At 61.3% G+C, this 21,296-nt stretch overlaps 1 protein-coding gene across 1 annotated transcript in view; it reads right to left on the bottom strand.

Annotated features, from left to right (window-relative positions):
* Window positions 1-564: 564 nt before the first annotated feature.
* Window positions 565-21,296, bottom strand: part of LOC102461409 (alpha-2-macroglobulin-like protein 1) — a 60,366-nt gene continuing 39,634 nt past the window's right edge. Inside the window, exons 18-36 of the mRNA XM_075911657.2 lie at window positions 18,841-18,982; window positions 16,833-17,058; window positions 16,480-16,606; window positions 16,229-16,350; window positions 15,530-15,581; window positions 12,620-12,694; window positions 12,048-12,224; window positions 11,495-11,576; window positions 11,119-11,275; window positions 8,356-8,430; window positions 7,363-7,522; window positions 5,566-5,783; window positions 5,207-5,422; window positions 4,970-5,094; window positions 3,922-4,012; window positions 3,427-3,495; window positions 2,998-3,100; window positions 2,532-2,573; window positions 565-2,242 (exon numbers count right to left, since the gene is read on the bottom strand). Of these exons, the coding sequence (XP_075767772.2) occupies window positions 2,208-2,242; window positions 2,532-2,573; window positions 2,998-3,100; window positions 3,427-3,495; window positions 3,922-4,012; window positions 4,970-5,094; window positions 5,207-5,422; window positions 5,566-5,783; window positions 7,363-7,522; window positions 8,356-8,430; window positions 11,119-11,275; window positions 11,495-11,576; window positions 12,048-12,224; window positions 12,620-12,694; window positions 15,530-15,581; window positions 16,229-16,350; window positions 16,480-16,606; window positions 16,833-17,058; window positions 18,841-18,982 (2,294 nt within the window). The 3' untranslated portion in view covers window positions 565-2,207. The remainder of the gene's footprint in view (window positions 2,243-2,531; window positions 2,574-2,997; window positions 3,101-3,426; window positions 3,496-3,921; window positions 4,013-4,969; window positions 5,095-5,206; window positions 5,423-5,565; window positions 5,784-7,362; window positions 7,523-8,355; window positions 8,431-11,118; window positions 11,276-11,494; window positions 11,577-12,047; window positions 12,225-12,619; window positions 12,695-15,529; window positions 15,582-16,228; window positions 16,351-16,479; window positions 16,607-16,832; window positions 17,059-18,840; window positions 18,983-21,296) is intronic.

Raw genomic sequence — 21,296 nt, 5'->3', positions numbered from 1 at the left:
GTAGACATACCCCCAGAGCTGCCATGGGCAGTCGGACCCAAGGGCCATGCCCAGTGAGGGAAGCCCCCTTCTCTGGCTAGAGCAGCTCCCAGGACAGGTGCTGGCGCTGTGGCTTTGTGGGGGCAGCGTGAGCCTGGCGCCTGGGAAAGGTCCTGCTCAGGGACAGTCTGGCGGGAAGATGAGCGCGGGAGGAGAACAGGGAGCGGTTCCCGCAGGACAGGAGTTTGCAGCCTGTGCCCCACAGCCCCTGGCAGGCTGCAGACATGCTCTGGGATTTCCAAGGGGCTCTGCGGTGCCTTTGCAGACGTGTTAGGAGCGGCGCGAAACCAGGGGCTTGTGTCTCAGCCACTCGGACTCGGATGGGATGGGATGGGATGGGATGGAGCAAAGAAAATCCAATTCTGCAGCTGAGGGCAGATCAAAGCCCCGCTGCACAGTGGAGGTGGGTGGAGCCCAAAGGAAAGACTGTCTGATCATGGAAAATTGTACCTGGATGCGTCCTTTGTCTTAAGTGTACACATAGACTTAGAGCTCTTTAAAGATTAAGCTGTCGCTTGGTACCACTATTTCTATTTTCTGTCTTTATTTTCTTTGTAACCATTTTTAAGATCTATATTTGCTAGCAGTTAAGAAATAGAGCAATAGCCATTGTAACCTTCTGATTTATAAGCTTCTTTAATAAACCTGTAACTGCTTAAGTTTTAACCTGACTCCTTTAGTTGCTGTAATGGAACCAAGCACAATTTAAAAGAACTCTAGCCGGACATAAGGGACAGATACGGGCATAGCTGGGCATTTGGATCGTGTCGGTTCCAAAGGACAGATCCGAAGGGGCATCTCTCAGTCTTCCCTAGGCTGCCCGCTGCGAAGGGATCCTGTATCCTAGCAGTCAAAGTCTGAGATGTAATAAGCTCTCCCTGTAAACTCTGGGGCATCTGTCAGCCTGTTGGCTGCCCACCGTGAAGGGATCCTGATCCTAGCAGTTAAAGACACGGACGTTAAACTCCTCGGGGCACCCATCAGCCTCCCTAGGCTGCCCGCTGCGACAGGACCTTGTGTCCCAGCAGTTGAAGACTCGGGTGTAACACACACACGCACACGCACACGCACACGCACACGCACTACCCTGACCATCGGATGACATCCTGCCAGGAGGCAAAAGTACCAGACATCTGGCAACCCTCAGACACACTCAGCACCTGGGCCCAGCCCCCCGTGCCCCGGCTCCCTCTCCCGGACCCCCTGCTTACCTGGGGCCACAGGGAAGCTCCCTTCTGGCTCCATGAAGAAAACAAAATGGCTGCCGGCAAAAAGCCTAAAGAACTGAAGCCTTCCCTGGTCTCAGCGCTCAGCCTGTTCCCTCTTGCTATCCCTGTTCTGACTCTGCAGGCACTTAAAGCTGTTTTAACAGTTTTATTTATTCTTTTTTTTTCTTAACTCTTCTTTTTTTGCTCAACAACTTTGGTCTCCCCCCTTTTTTTCCCTCCACAGAATTTTTTCCCTGGTGGTTTTTTTTGGAGGCGGGTGTTCGGTATTTTTGGGTAAATGATCTGGCAACCCTACAGCCCCGGCGAGCCAGTCGAGCTGCGGCGGGCAGCGGGAGAGAAGGGCCGAGGGTGGCTCAGCGTCACGCGGTCCCTACTCAACTGGACTGAGCTAATCGACCCTCCCCTGCAGCACAGCAAGTGCCGACCACTGGGGCGAGGCCTGGGGGCAAGAATGTCAGGGCAGCTGTTTTATTGCCATGGAGCCTTGTGTAACCAGGGCAGCTCTGCCCGCCGGGGCTGGGACCTGGGGGCTGTCGCAGTGAGCGCAGGGCAGGAAGGGGGCAGAGCCGCAGGCCCAGGAGCGGCTGCTCTCAGGCTGCGGAGGAGCCGTGCGAGGAGCAGCAGCCGAGCAGCACAAAGCAAGAGAGCAGCCTCATACACAGGCGGGGGTTGTATCTTGTGTTAGGGTCTCAGCAGGACACACGGCAAACCCCCGGGGTCCCCACAGCAGCCCCTGGTTCCCACGGGTGACGGACAGCTGGGACCCCGCGGCTGGTCTGGGGGTGGGAGGGGGGAGCAGGGGGATGTTTCCAGAGCAACCAGGGAGGCGTTGGCTGAAGAAGGTGCAAAGGGGGAACAGCAGCAGCCGAGAAGATCCTGGGGTGTCCGGCTGCCAGGGCGGCTCTCAGGACGGGCGCGGGGGGCTGCTGGGCAGGGGCTTCAGCGGGAATTTCCCAACATCTCGGCATCAGGGGCTTTAAATAAACAAACACCCCCTGAGAGAGGATCAAACCCCTCCCCCGCCCGATGGACACCTCTCCACATGGCCCCCAGAACTCTCCCAACCCCCAAAGACTCCCCCCTCACAGTCACCCCCAGACCACAGACAGAGTCCCTTGTGCCCCGCATAGACCCTTCCCCCAAGGTATCCCTCCCCCCTCGTGGGTCCCATGCTCCCTTCCCCCGACACAGACCTCTCCCGCCCACGGCCTTGTCCCCCAGACAGGTGTAGGGACTGGAGTTGGGTGGGTGCATCACACCTACCTGAGCCGCAGGGGGCGCTGTACTCAGCCTCTGTGTGCTCCCCTGCAAGGCAAGGGGGGTGAGGGATGAGGAGAGAGCCCCTCCCCCCACTCCCACCCAGGCAGGGTCTGTCGCCCCAGCCCAGGGGAGCCCTGCTGTGGGTCTGAGCCCCAGAGGGAGTGCGAGGTCGCCCAGGTGTCGGAGTGGGGCTGAGCGCTCTCCCCAAGCCCCGCGCCCCCCCCATGAGTCGCCCTCAATGCGCTGACGTAACCGCCCTGCCAGCCCTTTGCACCTAGGGGGGGAGGTTGCACCTGGGGGGGATTCATGGAACTGGGCCCTTGGGAGGGGGAAGAGTTCAGTGACCCCTCACTGAGAGTGGCACAGCCCCCCAGAATATCAGTAACGGGGGTGGGGCCCATACAGGACACTGACTGTGCCACGGTACCCACGGGAGCGGGGGTCCAGGGCGGGCCCTGGCAGGACTCACCCGGCTCGTAGTAATCGTACAGCCTCACAGGCGCCGCTCTGAGATTCTTCACAGGGAAATCCTGCTCCAGGGAGAAGGTGAAACTCGCCGCCTCCTTCGTCAGCTGCCGAGAGGGCGACAGAGCGAACGCCCGGGCTGAGCGTCTGCACTGACAGCTCCAGCCCCCTCCCAGCGAGCGGCCTGGCCCAGCTCCCCCACCCCTGAGTTCCCCACAGCCCCCTTCACGCCCTCCCTGGGGTCTGGCTGAGGCTGGTCCCAGGTCCCCATCCTTCATGCAACTGGGGCCCTTGGGACGGGGGAGATTTCAGTGCCCCCCCCCCACTGAGGGTGGCGAGGCCCACCAGAGCAGTAGTTATGTGGGTGGCGCCCGCGCAGGACACGCCCTCCCCATTGGCACCAGCCCCAGAGCCCTGAGCCGCCCGCACTCACCTGGTCCAGGTAGATGGTCACCTGGTCCTTCTGCACCTCCAGCCTCTTCACCAAGGGCTGCTTCTCCAGCTAGGAGCAGGGGGAGGGAACGGCTGAGCCTCGCACGGAGGGGCTGGGACTGGAGTCTCTGCCCGGCTGGGGGTGGGACATGGGGCCCCAAACACCCCCCACGGCCCAGGGGCCTGGCTGCCTCCCCCGAAGTCAGTCCCACCTGGCACTGGGGGGCTGCAGTAGGAAGGGGAAAGTCTAGGCAGGGGCGCTCTGTTGGAGGGGAGCTAGTCACGGGCAGGAGCTGCTCAGTGACGGGATGGGAGACCCAGGGCTGTTCAGCGCCTCACGGCTGTGTTAGGGGGCGCTGTGCTGCGGGGGGCAGGGCGCTGTGGGGGCAGCTCTGTGGGGGTCAGAGCTGCAATCTGTGTTCTCCTGGGGGGCTGGGCTCTCCCCACGGACCAGCCCCTGGATTCGGACTGTGTGACTGGCACTGTCTGGTCTCACCTGCCCCAGGGAGCTCTTGGCGGGGACGTAGCCGGACGGCAGCTTGGCCTCGATGATGGCCATGTTGGTGGCTGAGCGCTCCCCGCTGTACCTGCAAGAGGAGCCAGGGGCTGAGGCCGGCCTCCTCCAACCCTCTGATTCTAAGATTTCAAGGGGCTCCGAGCCCTGGGGGTGAATAGCTCCCCCAGCCCCCCCCCAGCCCTGCAGTAGGACGATGTGCTCGGGGGGATTTGGGGTTCAAAGGGTTTGCTCCAGGAGGAGTAACTCTCGGTGTCCCTGGGTTATTGGTGTTACGAGGGGAGAGGGGATTCAGGACCCTGGCCAGTGGCTGGAGGGTGGAGTCCCGTGACCAGGGACCTGCGGACCCAGCTCGGGCCACACGGCCGGCCGGGGCCAGCGGGAGGCCAATGGGCGGCAGAGAGAGGACCCAGTGACCTGCCCGGCTGGTTCCAGTCGGGGAGCGGAGGAGGGGGGAGGGGCGAGGGGAGCAGAGAGGGGCCCAGGTGACCCTGGTTACCGGGACAGAAGGCAGGCGGGGGGGGGGGGGGGGGGGGAGCTGCTGGGGAGGGATCTCGGCGGCTTGGCTGGAATACGGGGGCTGCTGGACGGGGCAGAGGGCTCAGGCAGAGGCCCCCAGGCTGCAGGGCAGACTCAGACGTGCTGGCGGAGGGGGCCAGGCCCACAGGCCTGAGAGTTCCTGTGCTGGGTTCAATGCTCAATAAACCTCCTGTTTCACGCGGGCTGAGTCGCTGCGGACTAGAGAACAGGGCTGCGCCGTCCCCTGGGAGTGCAGGCCCCGGGGCCCGGAGCGAGGGGACCCCCTGAGGGGCCCACGGCAGAGCCAGGCGGGCTGGAGCTCAGAGAGGTGGGGGAACGGGGGAGGGGCTCAGCCCCCAGGGGAGAGCGGATCCCCACGGAAGGGGGTTACCCCTGGGACCGCTGGGTGCCCTGTGAGTGTGACAGACAGCTCTGCCCAGCCACTTCCCCGCTGCCTGGGCCTGTCCCTGCCCTGGAGTCGGACCCAGCGGGTGGGGGGCCGGGCTGGTACCGGGCGTGCAGGGCCAGGCTGAAGCGGGATGCGGCGCCCTCGCTGCACTCCTTCGGCTCCGTCTCCACCCGCAGCTCAAAGGTGGCGGCGCTCTTGGGGGGCGGCACGTTGTAGCGCAGAATCAGCTGGGAGAAAAGTGAGAGGGTTGGGGTGGAGCCTGGCACCGTGGGGCCCAGCCGTGGGGCAGTCCCAGGGCCCAGCCACTCACCGCCGGGCCCCAGGGGCTCCTGCCCTCACCTGCACGAAGACACAGCCGCTGCCGCTGGCCTGCACCGTGTACTGCCCGGGGATCTCCTGCAGGGCCGCTCGCTGCAGCACCAGCCGGTTGGCGTTCTCCACGTGGAATTGCTGCCGGGCCCCGGCCGGGGAGCTCACGGTCACCGACACCGTCCCGCTCGCGCTGTACGTCAGGGCTGCGTATCTGGCCAGGGCCTGCAGGGCCACCACCGTGTCCTGGGGCAGGGGAGTCACCGAGCGGCTGAGAGGGCCCTGCCCAGACTCACTGCAGCAGGATCGGGACCTGCCAGGTGCTGACACCAGGGCCAGGCTCCCAGCCCCTGAGGCCGGGGGTGTTAGCCCAAGGGCAGGGCGGTTACCTGTGTGGAGGCAAAGCCCCCGTAGGGGTTCTGCTGCTTGCTGAGCCAGCGGACGATCTGGGAGGCGGTCGCCAAGTCGGCAGCAGACACGTTGGGCAGGGAGAGATGGGCCAGCAGCACGTAAGCCGTCAGCTCTACCTCCGCCGAGGGGGCCTGGTCCCAGTAGGGTCCGGGGCTGGGTAGGGCCTTCACCTTCCTCCGCCAGTGGAGCTGTCCCCCTAGGAGAGGGGCCGAGGGAAGGGCAGCCCCACGGCTGCAGTTACAACACAGCGGGTCACCTGTTTGCCTGGCAAAGGGACCCGGGCCCAGAGGGATTCCTGCCCCCCACCGAATGCAGCCACCTCTGGGGCAGGACACAGCAGCTGGTTCCCAGGGCACTGGGCGGCTACACAGGTGTAAGAGCAGGCCACTGGGCTGGTCATCAGTAGGGTCTGATCCCTGGCTCCAGGGATGCCGGGAGCGTCGGCTGGCTGAGCCAAAAGCCCAGCCCAGGTACATCACGGCTGCAGGTCATCCCGAAATGTCTCTGTCATGCTGGCAGCAGAGGGGGACAGGGATCCCCATGTTAGTTTGGGCTCCTCTCTAGAGGCTGACCCAGCTGAACGACATGGGGCAGAGCTGATGCCTGTTTAACACCCCGCCACCGAGTGATCCCTAGAGTCTTGAATGAGGGACCCTCACCCAAGGGGCATTTCACGTGTGTGCAACAGCCCCTCGGGGCAGCCCAGGAACACAGCTCAGGCCATGTCCACACGGCCGAGCTTTTCCGGGATTTTAGAGGTGTCCCCGAAAAGCTCTTCCGCGCCCAAGGAGCGGTCTCCGAAAAAGCGGCCGCGTTCTCCCAGCATCCCTGTACGCCTCATTGTGTGAGGAAGGAGGATGGGCCGAAGGAGGAGGGTTTCCAACGTTTGGCCCCATGGAGACAGGCTCAATTTCGAAAACGCCTCTTCTGAAAAAAAGGCAGAAAAAGATCCGCAAACTGCGGTTCCCAATTTGTGTCTTTTTCCGACTTTCCTTTGCAGTCTAGACACAGCCTCAGTCTGAGCTCAAAGGGAGCCAGCGAGAAGCCCCAGGGGTGTTGGGGGGCGCCCGCAGGGGCGCGTCCCGTGACTCCCAGAGACGGCAGAGCTGTGAGCCACTGGGTCCGAAGCTGTTGTTTAGCCGGCTTGTGCTTAGCGCTGGCACTTCCAGTCACTGGCAGAGAGCCCCTGCGTGAGTGCGGGGTCCCCCAGGCCTCGGTGCGGGAGGGGAGCACGATGCTGCTGAAGGGCAGGGGTGCAGCTGACGCCCGGCTACCCCCCACCTCCATGGGGTCTTGAGGCCTTGCAGATGGGTTCCCCCAGTGCCTCTTAGCCCCTGGTGCCCCAGGAGCAGAGCTTCCCCGCTCTGGGGCAGAGGCTGGGTGTTGTCCCTGGCACTGCTTACCAGGGGAGGAGGCAGCACACAAGCTGGGCAGAGCGTGGAGAGAGAAGGGACTGTCCCTGAGCTGGCCGGACCGAGCCCCCGACCACGCAGGTTGTGCCTCTTTGGGGGGGCAAGGACCCAGCCGCGTCCCCTTTGCCCCGTGTGCTGGGCCCAGGGACGATCTCGCTCTAGGTGTGGGGGGTGAGAGTCCCAGCCCATTGGCCCCTCGCTGGCAGCCTCAGCAGAGACCAGAGGCGGGTTGGGAAGCTCCGCTGGGAGCCTAAGGAGGCGCTGGGGGAGGGGGCCAGTGTGTGGGCAGGGCCGGGGGGGGCAGCCCTGCCCTGTGTCTGGAGGCCACCAGGGGGAGGGCAGTGGAACGAGGCGCTGCGGTACCGGCGCTGACGCTGTGCTGGGCCAGGCTCTCCAGAAGGGCGTCCCGCAGCTCCGTGCGCCCCGCCAGCCCGAAGGCGTAGGCCAGCAGCGCCTGCGTGTAGAGGTCACTGGTGCGCGAGGACTCCTGGAGGCACTGGAGGGCCCTGGTCACCGTGGGGTCCTGGGACGGGGGGGGGGGACACCCAACAGACGCCCCGTCAGGCTGAGCTCTGGGGGAGTCCCCCAGGTACCACCCCCTGGGGCTAACACTGCTCCACCAGCCAGCTGTCACCTGCCCCTGAACCATCTCCCACCCGACTGCCATCCCCCACCCGACTGCCCATAGCGTGGCCCGATCCCCCCACCGCCCCACACCCAGACCCAGACGCTGGCTGAACAGCTGAATATGCCTGATGACCTGACACCGCTGTCCCCAGCCCCTCCTCTCCCTGACCCGCTTCCCAGAACCAACCCTTCTGCCCACTGCCCCCATCACACCCCAAACCTCTCCCTGGAACCGACCCTCACACCTCCCCCATCACACCCCAAATCCCTCCCTGGAAAGAGCCCTCACACCTCCCCCATCACACCCCAAATCCCTCCCTGGAAACAACCCTCACACCTCCCCCATCACACCCCAAATCCCTCCTTGATACCAACCCTCACACCTCCCCATCACATCCCAAATCCCTCCTTGATACCAACCCTCACACCTCCCCATCACATCCCAAATCCCTCCCTGGAACTAACCCTCACACCTCCCCCATCACACCCCAAATCCCTCCCTGGAACCAACCCTCACACCTCCCCGTCACATCCCAAATCCCTCCCTGGTACCAACCCTTACACCTCCCCCATCACACCCCAAATCCCTCCCTGGTACCAACCCTTACACCTCCCCCATCACACCCCAAATCCCTCCCTAGTACTAACTCTCCCCTCACTATCCCCAAGAAGCTCCAATTCTGCCCCCAGTTGCTCCCCCCCCCCCGGGAAGGCAGGGTTTTGCCTCACCGTGAGCGGCTGCCCCAGTTCCAGCAGCGCCGCCGTGATGTAAGCCGAGAGAGAGATTTCATCCACGATGCCGCCCTGGGGAGGATGGAGAGACAGGGAGCTACCTCAGACCCAGCTGCGCCTCGCTGCCTGGAGCTGGTGGTCTGCAGCCCAGGCCAGCCCCTTTGAGCCAGAGCAGAACCGGCTTGAGCACTGCACGTTGCTAATTTGGGCTCCTCCTCCAGAATTTGAGTTCCAAGCAGCTATCCCAGGGCAGTGAGTTCCACAGGTGTGCGATAAGAGGTGGTGGTTGTTCCATTTCAGAGTTGTATAAAACTGCCAGAGAAACGGACATTTCCCAGATCTCCTTTCTGCAGCGGCCGAGGGATTCGCCCCTCCTGCTCGTTAAATCGTCCCCCTGCTTCAGAATGTGAGTGTTTCCCGAGATTTGTCTCCATCCAGCTCCCAAATGGGAGAGCACAACCCAGCCCTCCTGCAGAGACCCGGCACCCTGCAAGCTGGGGGCAGGGGCAGGAATTAGGCTGGGACTCAAGCTGCGTGGGATTTCCCACTGAAGAGTTTCTTCAGGCCGGCGCAGTTTCCACAAAGCCGAACCTCGGAGGGAGACGTTCGTTTTGCTGAAATGTTTTGATTTCTCTCGGGAAAGCGGAGACGCAACCAGGGTCAGAAAATCCTATGGGCTTGTTGTGACTGGGTGCTAGGAACATTCCTGGCCTGGGGCCCAGCTCCAGTAAAGTTTGGGGCCAGACCTGTCTCCCAGCCCCACCTGCCAACACCATGCGCTGCCCCCTTTGTGTCCCTGGGCACTGCCTGTTGCCCCAGGTGATTTGAAATGACCCAGAGCCCCCACTGCCAGCACGCGCAGCACAGCGGGGATATAGCGGCTTCTGGCCTCTTCTTTGGGCGGCTGCTGGTACATTCGTCCCAGTGGCCCTGGGGGTGGGGGTGTCTCTGCACATTGCCCCCGCCCCGAGCAATCCTGCAGCCAATAAGAAGCTGCAGAGGTGGCGCCTGCAGGCAGCAGCGCCTGGAGACCCCCGGTCTCCCTGCTCAGGAACAGGATGTCCCAGGTAAGCTTTGCACCCGCCCCCAAACTCCCTCCCAGAACCTGCAGCCCTCGTCCCCTCCTGCTGACCCACCCTCTGCTCCAACCCAGAGCCTGCACCCAGCGCCCAGCCTCCATCCCACCCCCACATTCCCTCCCAGAGCCAGACCCCTCTTCCCCTCCTGCAGCCAAACTCCCTCCCAGGGCCCACACCTCCCCCCAATTCCACGGGGGCAGGGGCAGGTGGAGCTGAAGTTCAGCCAGTCTGCAGTGAAAGGCCTCCGTTCAGGTTGACCATCTGGGCTCTGCCGACCAACAGCAGAATGTTGTGTTCAGGCGCGGCAGGTCTACAGAAATTGTGGGGGTGCCCACAACACCTGGAGCCCGCACGTCTCTCCCACCCAAACTCCCTCCCCCCCACCTAGAGCCTTGGCCAGGAAGGGTCAGCAGAGCCCAGATCAGAGCCTCTGGGATTGGAGACCTGAACCAAAACCTTCCACTGCAAACTGATTCCACAGTCAGCTGTACCTGCCTCCTGTCCCCTTTCTGCCATGGACTTGGGCTCCTTCGGACTACATCTCCCATGAGACAGTGGGACTGGCCTTCTGATTCAGCCCTGCCAGGTGTTGTGGGAGTCACATGACTATAGGGCTGGGCTCTCCAAGCCAAGCAATGAGTATAGGGCAGAGGTGGGCAAGGTGCAGCTTGGGGGCTGCAGGCAGCTCACTGGAGTTCTACGTGTGGCCCGCGCATGCCCCCTCCGCCTCTTGTGCACGGGGGGCCCACACATACCTACCCCCCCATGGCTTCCCAGATGGTTTAACTAAAAATACCAAACAGCCTCCTCCCCTCCAAAAAAAGGACCCCGACAGATAGCAGTGATTAAGCAAAATAAAAAAAAATCATCATGGCCCCTTTAAGAAGAGGCCCTTTTTTTGCTGGCGGACATTTTCTTTTTTCTGTTCCAGCCACAAGACAAGCCCCTGAAGAACCAAGTAAGCGGGGGCCTGGTGGGGCCTGGTGGGGCCTCCGGGGGGGCCTGGGGCCGTTTGCTGAGTGTGTCGCAGGGTTGCGAGGTGTCTGGTATTTTCGCCTCCAAGCAGGGGAAAGAAACAGGTGTCTGGCCGAATGGGGCACAAATCACCTGATCCCCGGTGCTCCGGAATGCTGGGAGGGGGAGGGAGGCGGCGGGACGGGATGTGCTCGGGGGGGAAGCAGGGAAGGGGCCGGGTGGAGGTTTGAGGGAAGGGTTGGACTGTGGGCGAGGCCTGCAGCAAAGGGGAGGGTTGAGACAGGCTAGGAGCCAGGAGCCCGGCTGACGGGTCTTGGTGTGTTGAAAAGGGCTGGCAAAGGAGAGCCCAGCGCAACGTATTTCATCTTATCCCTGGACGCGTGGTTAGCGCACGTGTCCTATCCAGCCTGGTGGCCCACTGTGATGAAGGAGGCTACTCATGCGGCTACTCACTAGGGTTGCCCAACGCTGGCATAGTCTGCCCAGTGCCAGCCAGGAGGCCGGGCTGCACCGTAGCCAGGGGTGGATAGACCAGGGCTCCTCCCTCCTTCTGCAAAAACCCTCTGACCCGGCTGTCCTGGGCCATTCAGCTGCCGCTAAAAGGCAGGGAAACGCCCAAAGGAAAGTGGGTTACAACAACCAGCTGCCATGGGGGGGCCCCAGCAACTTCCCCACCTTCTCCCTCCACCAGCCCATCCCCTTGAACCTGCAGGGCGTTGTTCAACAGCTTCCCCACGCTGCGGAAGCAGCCGCTCTCCAGCTGGTGACGCTGCAGCCACTCAAGAGCGTCCTTTAGGTGCTTCTCGTCGATGAAGATGTAGGGTCTGGCCTGGCCAAAGGACTTGAGGACGAAGGCCGTCAGCCTGGGCGGGGAGAGACCCGTTAGAAGGACCCTCTGCCGGAGAACTGTGGGGCAAGAGGGGGGCAGGCCTGGGGGTCAGAGCAGTCAGGGGAGCCCGGGATGGGAATAGGGGATTGGCGAGAGGGCCGTGGGGCAGAGCTGTGTGGGGAGCAGGCTGCAGCCCATGTCTGTCCTGTCCCCACCCAGAGCCCTGACTCGCCCGTGCAGGGCAGCCCCTCACCAGGTGTTGCCCGTGGAGTCGCTCTCCCCGAAGGCGCTGTACGAGCCGTCCTTGTGCTTATAGCGAAGCTGGCGCTGGTACCCTGCGGGGTGGGAGAGACGCACTGAGTCCTGGATCTGCTCGTCCGCAGGGGCTAGAATCCACCCCAGCCTGGGCCCCACGGGGCCTGCTAGCACCACCCCTCCCCCCACGCTGAGACTCAGAGATTCTATGGGGCGGTTTGAATGCACTGACAGAGCTGAGGCCAAATAGGGCCCTGACCCCCCTAAGTCCTGCAGTGCCCTGGCCTGGGGCTGGGTCCCTCCCAGTCCCACCCGCCTCGGGTCCCTAGACGGGAAAGGGCTTTTCTCCCTTTCCCGAACCCCTGAGCCAAACACTCCCCATGCACCTGGGCGGGAGCTGCAGCCCTGAGAGGAAAGACCCAGGATCCCATTCCCTGACCAGCCAGTGCCCAGAGCTGGGGCTGGACTGGAACCCAGGCCCAGAGACGGCATGGACAGGCCCTGGCCTGGCCCCAGCATACCCAGGGGGTGGGGGAGGAGAGGACACTCACCGCTCTGCAGGAATCCCTGGGCCTTGTCTCTGATCTCCGGGCTCAGCTGCCCGCTCTTCTCCAGGTACTGCTGGATGTAGATGTTGGGAGCGAACCGGACCATGTTCTGCTCTCCACAGCCGTAGGGCATGGCCAGCAGGCGGTCTATGTTCTGCAGAGCCGCGCCCATTATGTCTCCTGCCACCAAGGGGTCGGGGAGCAGAGAATGACCAGGCTGAACAACAGCTGCCCGGCCCTAACTCCATGTCCCTGGAGCCCTGGCACCCAGGGATCCGAACCCCCAGCTCAGTTCAGCCTGGGGGGTTACGTGGGTAGCTGGTGAGGAATGGCCCAGAGGCCAATGCCCTGGCACAGCTTCCTGGCACCACCGTGTGAGTCTGCGGCCCCTCGCTGGGCGAGGCCCTGGAGCACAGACTGCAGGACCGGTCCTGCCCCAGCCCAAGGCCCCCACTCCACCTCCTGGGGCTTTCCCGTCCGTGACGCCCTGGCTCTCTGACCGGAGCGCTGGGCACAGCCGGGCTGGCTGGGCAGGCACCACGCCCTGGCAGGGGTGGGGCAGGGGAATTCCTTACCCAGGACAGTCACGTGGGCTCGCTCGGACCCCGCCAGGACGTTCGCAGGCAGCTGCAAGGAGATTTCTTCGGACGCTGCGAGACACAAAGGCAAAGACACAACCGGAAAGGCCTGATGGGAGCCTGCCCCAGCCTCCAGCCAATCAGATCCCCCCGTTCCACACCACTCGGGGCTCTCCCCTGGTCACCACCCCTCGCTCAGTCCCAAGCTCCCCACGCCGCGGTACGCCAGGGCCTTGGGGGAGGGGCAGGGTTCTCAGGGCTGGGCCCTGCCTGTGGGGTCGGCCCCTCTCCTGGCCCCACAGGGCCCTTGTGTTGAGCTCTGCAGGGAGCTTAGGACACATGGGCCAGGCTGACGGGAGGAGGAGCAGGTGCAACGGGCCCAGTGAGACTCGGGAGGAGGAGCTCGGGCCATTGGCCCATGGCAGCCGGTTCCATAACTGCCCACTAGGGGGAGCTTCTTCCCCGGGCAGCTGGGCCTTGCCCCTGTCACAGGCAGGTCACTGGCCTGGCCGGCACCTGGTCTGGTTCGGCCTGGTGGGTCCCGTGCCCCTAGCTGGGCTGCTAACGTGCCATAGCCAAGAAACGGCTCAGGTGTCTTGTTACCTACTAGCTCTCTTGGGGAGCGGGCATGATACTCATGGAGAACACCCCCCACCCTGGGGCTTCTGTTTGAACTAAAGACAAGGCAATGAAAAGGCAGAGGCAGGGAGATTAAGGGACCGCCCCAGGCTCATCAGCATGGAAGATGGAACAGACAGACCGTCCATTAGCAAACAGAATGGAGAACGGCACTTCCAATGCAAGGCCCCCGAACAGTGCGACACCAACAGCAGAAAAGAGCGGCCTGGTAGGGTGCTCTGGATGCTAATGAACCCAGGCCTGCTCACACCCAAATCAGTCATTATCAGACCAACTATGGTAACAGATCCTATTGCTATCCAAAATACCGACACTGCCTAGGCCGTCACGAGCTCTCTCACGGAACAGCGCCCCAGCCAGGAAGGATCAGTCTCTATTGTCCAGCCTAGACAAAACTTTGGAATACTCCCCTGAGCCATCTGTTCACCCATAAACACATCGGCTGTGTCTACACTGGGCCACTTATTCCGGAAAATCAGCCGCTTTTCCGGAATAAGCTGCGAGCTGTCTACACTGGCCCTTGAATTTCCGGAAAAGCAACGATGCTCTACTGTACAAAATCAGCCGCTATTCCGGAAAAACTATTCTGCTCCCGCTCAGGCATAAGTCCTTATTCCGGAACACTGTTCCGGAAAAGGGCCAGTGTAGACAGCCCAGTAGTCTTTTCCGGAAAAAAGCCCTGATCGCGAAAATGGCAATCGGGGCTCTTTTCCGGAAAAGCGCGTCTACATTGGCCACAGACGCTTTTCCGGAAAAAGGGCTTTTCCGGAAAAGCAGCCTGCCAATGTAGACGCTCCTTTTCTGGAAAAACTGAAAACGGAATAGTATTCCGTTTTAAGCATTTCCGGAAATTCATGCCAGTGTAGACAGCTCTTCAGTTGTGTCCCTACAAACATTTCTGCCATTGCTCAAGTCCAGTGTTCTGATGCCTGGGTCTATTCTAAAGTCCGCATCAGTTCCACTGGACGTCATCTGCTCCTGACTGACCGTTCTGGGGGCTCTGCTCCACTTGTCTCCAACACGCTGAACCCCCAGCTACCACCATCAACCTCTGGGAACCCCGATCAGTTCAACCTTCACAGACGGAGAGATCTCTCTTTTTCTCTCCCTCTCTAGGTATAGCCTGCTGATAGGGTTGCCAGGTGTCTGGTAATCTACCGGACACTCCGGTATTTGCTCTCTTTGTCCGGTAAAAAAAATCAGAGAATACCAGACATGTGCAATGTGCAATGTCCGATATTCTCTGATTTTTCCGGCTGCGCACCAGACGGAAGCCTGGCGTGGGCGGGGGGAGCGGATGGAAGGTGGGACCATGATCGGTGCTAGGAGCTTCTGATTGCACAGAAGCCTGGTGGGGGCGGGGGGAGTGGCTGGCCAGACTCCCAGGCTTCTGTGCAATCACAGGCTCCCCTGGGAGTCCCAGCTGGGAGGTGGGGCTGCGATCGCCGGTCTGGGCCCGTCAGAAGGGGCAGGGGAGTGGGGCTGGGAGAGGCAGTAATTATTATTCCGCACTCCTTGACCAAAATACTGTGTTTCTGGTATTTTGGGGGGGAGCATGTGGCAACCCTACCTGCTGGCCCTGCCTTAGGGGATCAGTTCCGGTTCGCTAGCCCTAGGGTTTGTAATCCCATTTCGTGAGATGAAATCGTGTAACTGCTCGTTTGTTTGGCTCCCCTTGTGTGGTTACTGCCTAGAAATAAATATCTCTCATTGCTAAGCTGGCTGCTTCTCCCTCTTTCCCTCTCTCTCCCTCGGGGTGTTGTTGGGCTTCCCCGTTCGCTCTTCAGAAGAGGTTCTGGCACCAAAACTGAAGTTCCCTGGAGCGCCTCAAACTCCGGTGGGGTTTGCTCACCAAGGAGGTTCCCAGCAGGGCGGTTGTGGCGTGAAAGTGGGGACAGGGGGATGCTGGACCTGGGGAGGGACATGAGGGTGGCAGCTCAAAGTGCTGTTAAACCAGCCCACTGAGTCCAGGCACATCTAAGGGGTGGGCTCGTGAGTGCGGATTAACGGGCCTCTCAGACGTGCTCTGGGCGTGGCTGGGTGTTTCGAGGGTGTAAGAATCCCGTCCTGGGGAACTTAGTTCCTGCAGAAGGGCCCCGTTGGGAGGGAACTGGCCGCGGGGAGAAGTGCAGCTCCATATGAGAGCCCAAGTAGCCCATGCACCCCCCATAATCTTCCCTCCCCCATAAGAGTGTGCCCCAGAGTAACAGGCAAACCTGGTAACAGTCTCCCCAACCCACTGACCCCAGACAGGCGCTGGGCTCCTACCTTCCTGGCAGAGCAGGGAGCTGTGCGACTTCTCCTCCAGGATCCCCCCCGGCTGTTGGGAAGGGGCATCAGAGAGACAGTCAGACACCCCCAGCCAGGGCAGGCTCCTCCCCTATACTACAGCCCGTGGAGACTGTTCCCAGCCGGGCAGATCTCAGAGCTTCCTCCTCTGTGTGGAGCTTTCCCCTGCCAGTTCCCTCCGCCCTCTTGAGCTTTTCTGAGCCGCCCCCTGGGACTAACCCCCGTCTCTGTCGGCCCCAGGACTTCCCCCGACCGCCCCAAGCTTGCAGCGAGGGGCCGTGGGACGGGGCAGTGCATGCCTGGGTCAGGAACGTGCTGGGACGCTATTTTCGATGCCAGCACAAAGGACGATCACCGGTGCAGACTCAGCCTGCAGCCAGCGGGACGAGCGGCGCCGCACCAGTGAGAGAGGGCTCCGCGCGGGGGCCGTGCTCCCAGCCTGTCCTGCTCACCCCGGGGCCATGCCGGCTGGAAGCAGCAGGTGTGTGCGCCATGAAAGGGATGGGCGGGGGGAGCAGAGGCCAAGCTCCTGGAGGGGCCTTACCCCCTCCCCCGTACAACAGTACCGGTAAGAATTGTAAGTTACTTTCACCCCTGCCTACAGCCACCCGGGGTTGGGGGGTGAGCCCCAGGCACCCCACCTCCCTCCGCTGGGCCCGGGCCCCAGCAGACACTAACCAGGACCCGCAGGGGCTTGATCACGGTGTCCACTCGCCCCTGGGCCGGCACCACGGCCAGCTCGTTGCCGCACAGCTCCTCGGTGCGCAGGGCCTCCGTGCTGACGGTGAAGTTCACCTCCCCTGTGGAGCCAGGCGGAGACGCCCGTTAGAGAGCCCCACGCCCATGCCCAGCCGCTGCAGAGGGCCCCGGTCCCCCCCACACACACTTTCCCCGCCCCTCCCCCAGCACAGAGCCCCAGCGCCCCTTACCCAGGCTGCTCGCCGTCACCTCCCACGGGAAAGTTTTCCCTTCGTCTGCACAGAGGCAGCTGGTGTAGGCGCCGTCCTCACCCGCCTGCACCTGGAACTGCGCCGACTCCGCCAGCATCACCCGCACCTGTGGGCCCGACACGAGAGCCCCTTAGGGCTGGGGGGGGGCCGTGCTCACACGCGCCAGCTCCAGGCCGAGAGGGGACCCCCTGAGGCTCAGGCCCCGCTCACCGCGTTGTGCTGAGCCCAGGGGTCACTGCGGGGTGTCTGGGTCACAGCCAGGGCCTGCTGGTGCCACTCGCTGGCCTGAGCCACTGCGCAGCCCCAGCCGGTCAGCCCCGGGCGGCGCTCACCTTGATGCACTGCTGCAGGTAGTTGAAGACGGTGGCCTTTAGGGTGAAGGCCTCTCCCCGGACCACGGAGTACGGCAAGGCCAGCTCCACAAAGAAGGGCTTGAAGACTGTGAGGGTGGCCGTGGGGGAGAGCCCAAAGCCCCCCTCTGCCGTGCAGAACATCCCGGCTTTCCACTGCGTGAGGGTGTCGGGCACCGAGAGCGGGACGTCCGTCGAGCCCCCCTCGCTGGGCACGGACAGACAAAGTGATTTTAGACAAACATGCAACTCAGATTTTCTCTGTCATCCCAGCCCGGTGCCTGGACGGCAGCTGTGTGCTGCCCGGCAGTACAGACTCCCAAGGAGCGTCCTTTGTGTGCCGTGGTGTCTCTGCATTAGGAGAACTCACATACAGGCGCCCTCCATCCTCGTGTGCCCCCCGCAGAGAACTGCGACCTCGATGTGGTCGAGCACCTTGAGTGCTCCCATGAGTCTGACAGAAACTGCTGGCAACCTCCCCTTTCTGGCAGAGCAGCCATGGCGGCAAGGTTGCTGGTGGGTTCCAGGTGAACAGTGATCACGTCCCCACCCTACGTCCTCAGCAGCAGAGCAGGCAGTGGAGGGGAAACCACTGGGAGGGGGGCTGGGGATCACTTACTGGACAAGTGAGCTGCTGGGACTGATTGGGAATCCCCACTTGCACAGGACGGGGGTGCAGCCATGCAGAGAGAGAGCAGGGAGGCAAGACATGGCTCAGATGGAAATGATGGAGGGCGGGTCAGGTGCGCTAGGAAGAGACAAGTGAGGCACCCCATGCCTCTCTCCCTTGCACCTGATGAAGGGGGGGGCAAAGTCCCTCGACATTTCCCACCACATAGTCATCTTAGCTGCTTGGCACCATCAGATAGGCCCATCCCAGGACTTTCGGGGTAGGAAAACTGCTGAGCCATGGCCTATCCACTAGGCCTGCTGGCCTCCAAGTGAAACTCATTACCAATGTCTATTAAATAATTATTGTCTGGCCTGCTCTGTTATCTGACCTTCCATCATTTTCTGCAAACATGAAAATGTAAATCAATAGAATTAAAACAAAATAAAAGAAAACATGGTGTAAAACCCATAATATTGTTCAATTGTGAAAATGTAAGTGGATTAAAACTGATTTTTTTTAAATAAACATCAATATGATCTGTCAAAATTATAATTATACAAAAATGAAAACTGAATTCTGCCAAATCAAGACACAGGACTCAGTTCTGCCCTCCATGTGGCCCCATGGAGCATCCAGGATTTAAAGCGGCCGGGAGCCAGCATGGGCTGTGCTTGCTGACTGGCGCAAAGGTATCCCTCCTTTAAAGACTTCCTTTGTTGCTTCTGAGCTCAATCCAAATACCCTGCTCTGTCCACTACTTCCTGGGTATGTCTACACTTGCCCCCTAGTTCGGACCAGGGAGGCAAATGAAGCATACCGAAGTAGCTAATGAAGCGTGGGATTTAAATATCCCGCGCTTGATTAGCATATTCGTGGCCGGTTGCGATTTTAAAATGCTGGTCGCCTGATTTAACTTGCCGCGTGTAGATGGGTCATAGTCTGCATAGACCACCCCATGTGCAACGAGGAGGGAGCACCACCAGCCCCCTCCCAATGCAGCTCAGCTGTGGCTCTGCTCCTGGCCCTGCCTTCGGTCTGCTCGGCTCGGCTCTCTTCCTGGCCCAGGGCTGAGGCTGGGTGCAGGGGCAGGGCTGGGAGAAGAGATGCTCCCGGCTATGGGCCCGGCTGCCAGCTCCCCCACCCCCATGGCCGGGCTGTGCTTCCATCCCTGATGCTCCTCATGGCCCCAGGTCCCACTAATTGCTCCCCGCTGCCCCCCAGGAGTGGCTGCCTCGCTTCTGGCCCGGCGCAAGAGGGAGGAGGAGGGGGTGGACGGTGGTAAGGGGGGGGCCAGCCTGGGAAGTTTGGGGACCACTGCTTCAGAGGGGCAGCCGTGGAGGTAACGCCATAGAAAGGTCTGCAGTGCCCCTCACTCACCCCACAGGGACCAGGTCCCACAGCCACGTCTCTGGGAAGTACACACGCGGCGCCGGCTCCGCCTGGGCGCTGGGCGCTGGCTCTGGCAGGGCGTTAGCTACATGAGCAGTGTCCATGCCCACGTGCGGAATGACCATTTCGACTGTCAGAGAGGGGATTAGGAAAGTGCACAAGAGAGTGTGAAACCGTCACCCCCACACAGGCAGCTCCAGGCCCTTCCTTTCCCAAACGCCGCTTTCAGGGCACTGCTGTCCTTCCCCTCACCAAACCGCCCACATACGGCCAGCAGCACCCGGCGCCCTGGCCCCTCCACGTCAACCACACCCACCCCTGTCTCCTCCCCCACACACACCCACATACCTCCCCCATGCAGCCTTAGCCACAGCCACGCCCTTCCCCCCACACACCCACACCCCTCCCCCATGCAGCCTTAGCCACAGCCACGCCCTCCCCCCCACACCCTTCCCCCATGGAGTCTTAGCCACAGCAATGCCTTCCGTCACACACCCACACCCCTCCCCCATGCAGCCTTAGCCACAGCCACGCCCTCCCCCCACACCCCTCCCCCATGCAGCCTTAGCCACAGTAATGCCCTCCCCCCACACCCACATCCCTTCCCCATGCAGCCTTAGCCACAGCAACGCCCTCCCCCCCACACCCACATCCCTCCCCCATGCAGCCTTAGCCACAGCAACGCCCTCCCCCCCCCACACCCACACCCCTCCCCCATGCAGTCTTAGCCACAGCCACGCCCTCCCCCCACACACCCACACCCCTCCCCCATGCAGTCTTAGCCACAGCAACGCCCTCCCCCCACACACCCACACCCCTCCCCCATGCAGCCTTAGCCACAGCCACGCCCTCCCCCCCACACCCCTCCCCCATGCAGCCTTAGCCACAGCAATGCCCTCCCCTCACACCCACACCCCTCCCCCATGCAGCCTTAGCCACAGCCACGCCCTCCCCCCCACACCCCCACACCCCTCCCCCATGCAGCCTTAGCCACAGCCACGCCCTCCCCTCAAACTAGGGTACCATATGGTTTGAAAAAATACTAGACACACTTCATCTCAGTTTGGGGGTGGGGGGGACCAGGCTGGCCAGGAAGGGGTTGGGAGGAGAGGGGCTAGCTGGGGGGAGAAGCGGGGGGAGAACAGGCTGGCAGGAAGCAGTGCTGGCTGGGAAGGGGTTGGGGGGAGCGGGGCTGGCTGTGGGGAACCAGCTGGCAGGGAGTGGGGCTGGCCGGTACTGGGTTGGGGGGGGGCGGGAGGGGGAACTGGCTGGCGGGAAGCGGGGCTGGCCTGGGCACATGCAGATCCTGGGGTGCTGCCCAGGCCACCCCCAGCCCTCTCTCTCTCTCCTCTCTCCCGTGTAGTTGCGTAAACACGCAGCGTGAGCATGTTTGCCAGCCAGGCCGTACACAGCTATGTACTGATACTCATGATAATAATAAAACTTACTTAATTAGAAAATACCAGACATTTCTATGTCCAGTATTTTCTCCATTTGTTTCCTGGACAGAAAGCTCAAATACCGGACTGTCCGGTTCAAAACTGGACACTTGGCAACCCTACCTCAAACACACACCAACACCTTTCCCCCATAGAGCCTTTGATTCAGCAATGTCCTCCCATCAAACACACCAACACCCCTCCCCTGTACGGCTTTAGACACAGCAACTCTGTTCTCTCACCCGCCCCAACATCTCTCCGCCATATATCCGTAGGCAGCAATTCCCTGCCCTCACAAACACCAACACTCCTCCCCTCACAGTATCAGACACACAACACTCAATTTTTTATGTTATTTCATATGAATAGACCCCAGAAAATCCATGGATATTCATTTCATATCTGTGGGTATCCTCATCTGCAGATATGCATGTGGATATCCTTGGCTGATTCTTGCAGATATGGATGCAGATACAGACACAAATTTGAATCTAAAACCCCTGATTTGCAGATATTCCTGGATGTCAATGTGATACCCACAGACGTCCGCAGCTCATTTTTGTGGATAAAGGTGCAGATATACATTCTGTATCCATGCTTTCCACATAAGCCAGTGCTCTTGGTACTTCAGGTTCTGGTGGAATTTGGGGAAACTACAGATTTTCTCTGCGGCTGGTGAAAAACTCTTAAGAGCGACTCTTGGTCAAAAATTGGCTAGGGCACATTTGTGACCTGAACTTCAAGTGCTCCATCAATGAGGTGCCAGTAGAGGAGAAGCGGGCAGCATGAGCAAGCACACCATTTATGAGGGGTTCCCGAGTTTGAAACCCCTGGATTTCATACTTGAGGTCTTCTTAAGCTGCATGCCCTGACTCCAGAGGCAGCTCATCAGAGTTTGAGTTTGCTTGCCGTTTTGCCTTTGGGGTAGGGAGTTGGTTATAAAAAGAGGAGGGAAGGGTGATGAAGAATATCAGCAGAACTGACTTAAATGGGGCCTGTGCATTG

The sequence above is a fragment of the Pelodiscus sinensis genome, chromosome 29 (genome assembly GCF_052426305.1).
Source record: "Pelodiscus sinensis isolate ZL-2025 chromosome 29, ASM5242630v1, whole genome shotgun sequence".
Classification (NCBI taxonomy): domain Eukaryota; kingdom Metazoa; phylum Chordata; order Testudines; family Trionychidae; genus Pelodiscus; species Pelodiscus sinensis.
This window is presented reverse-complemented; position numbering and strand designations above follow the sequence as displayed.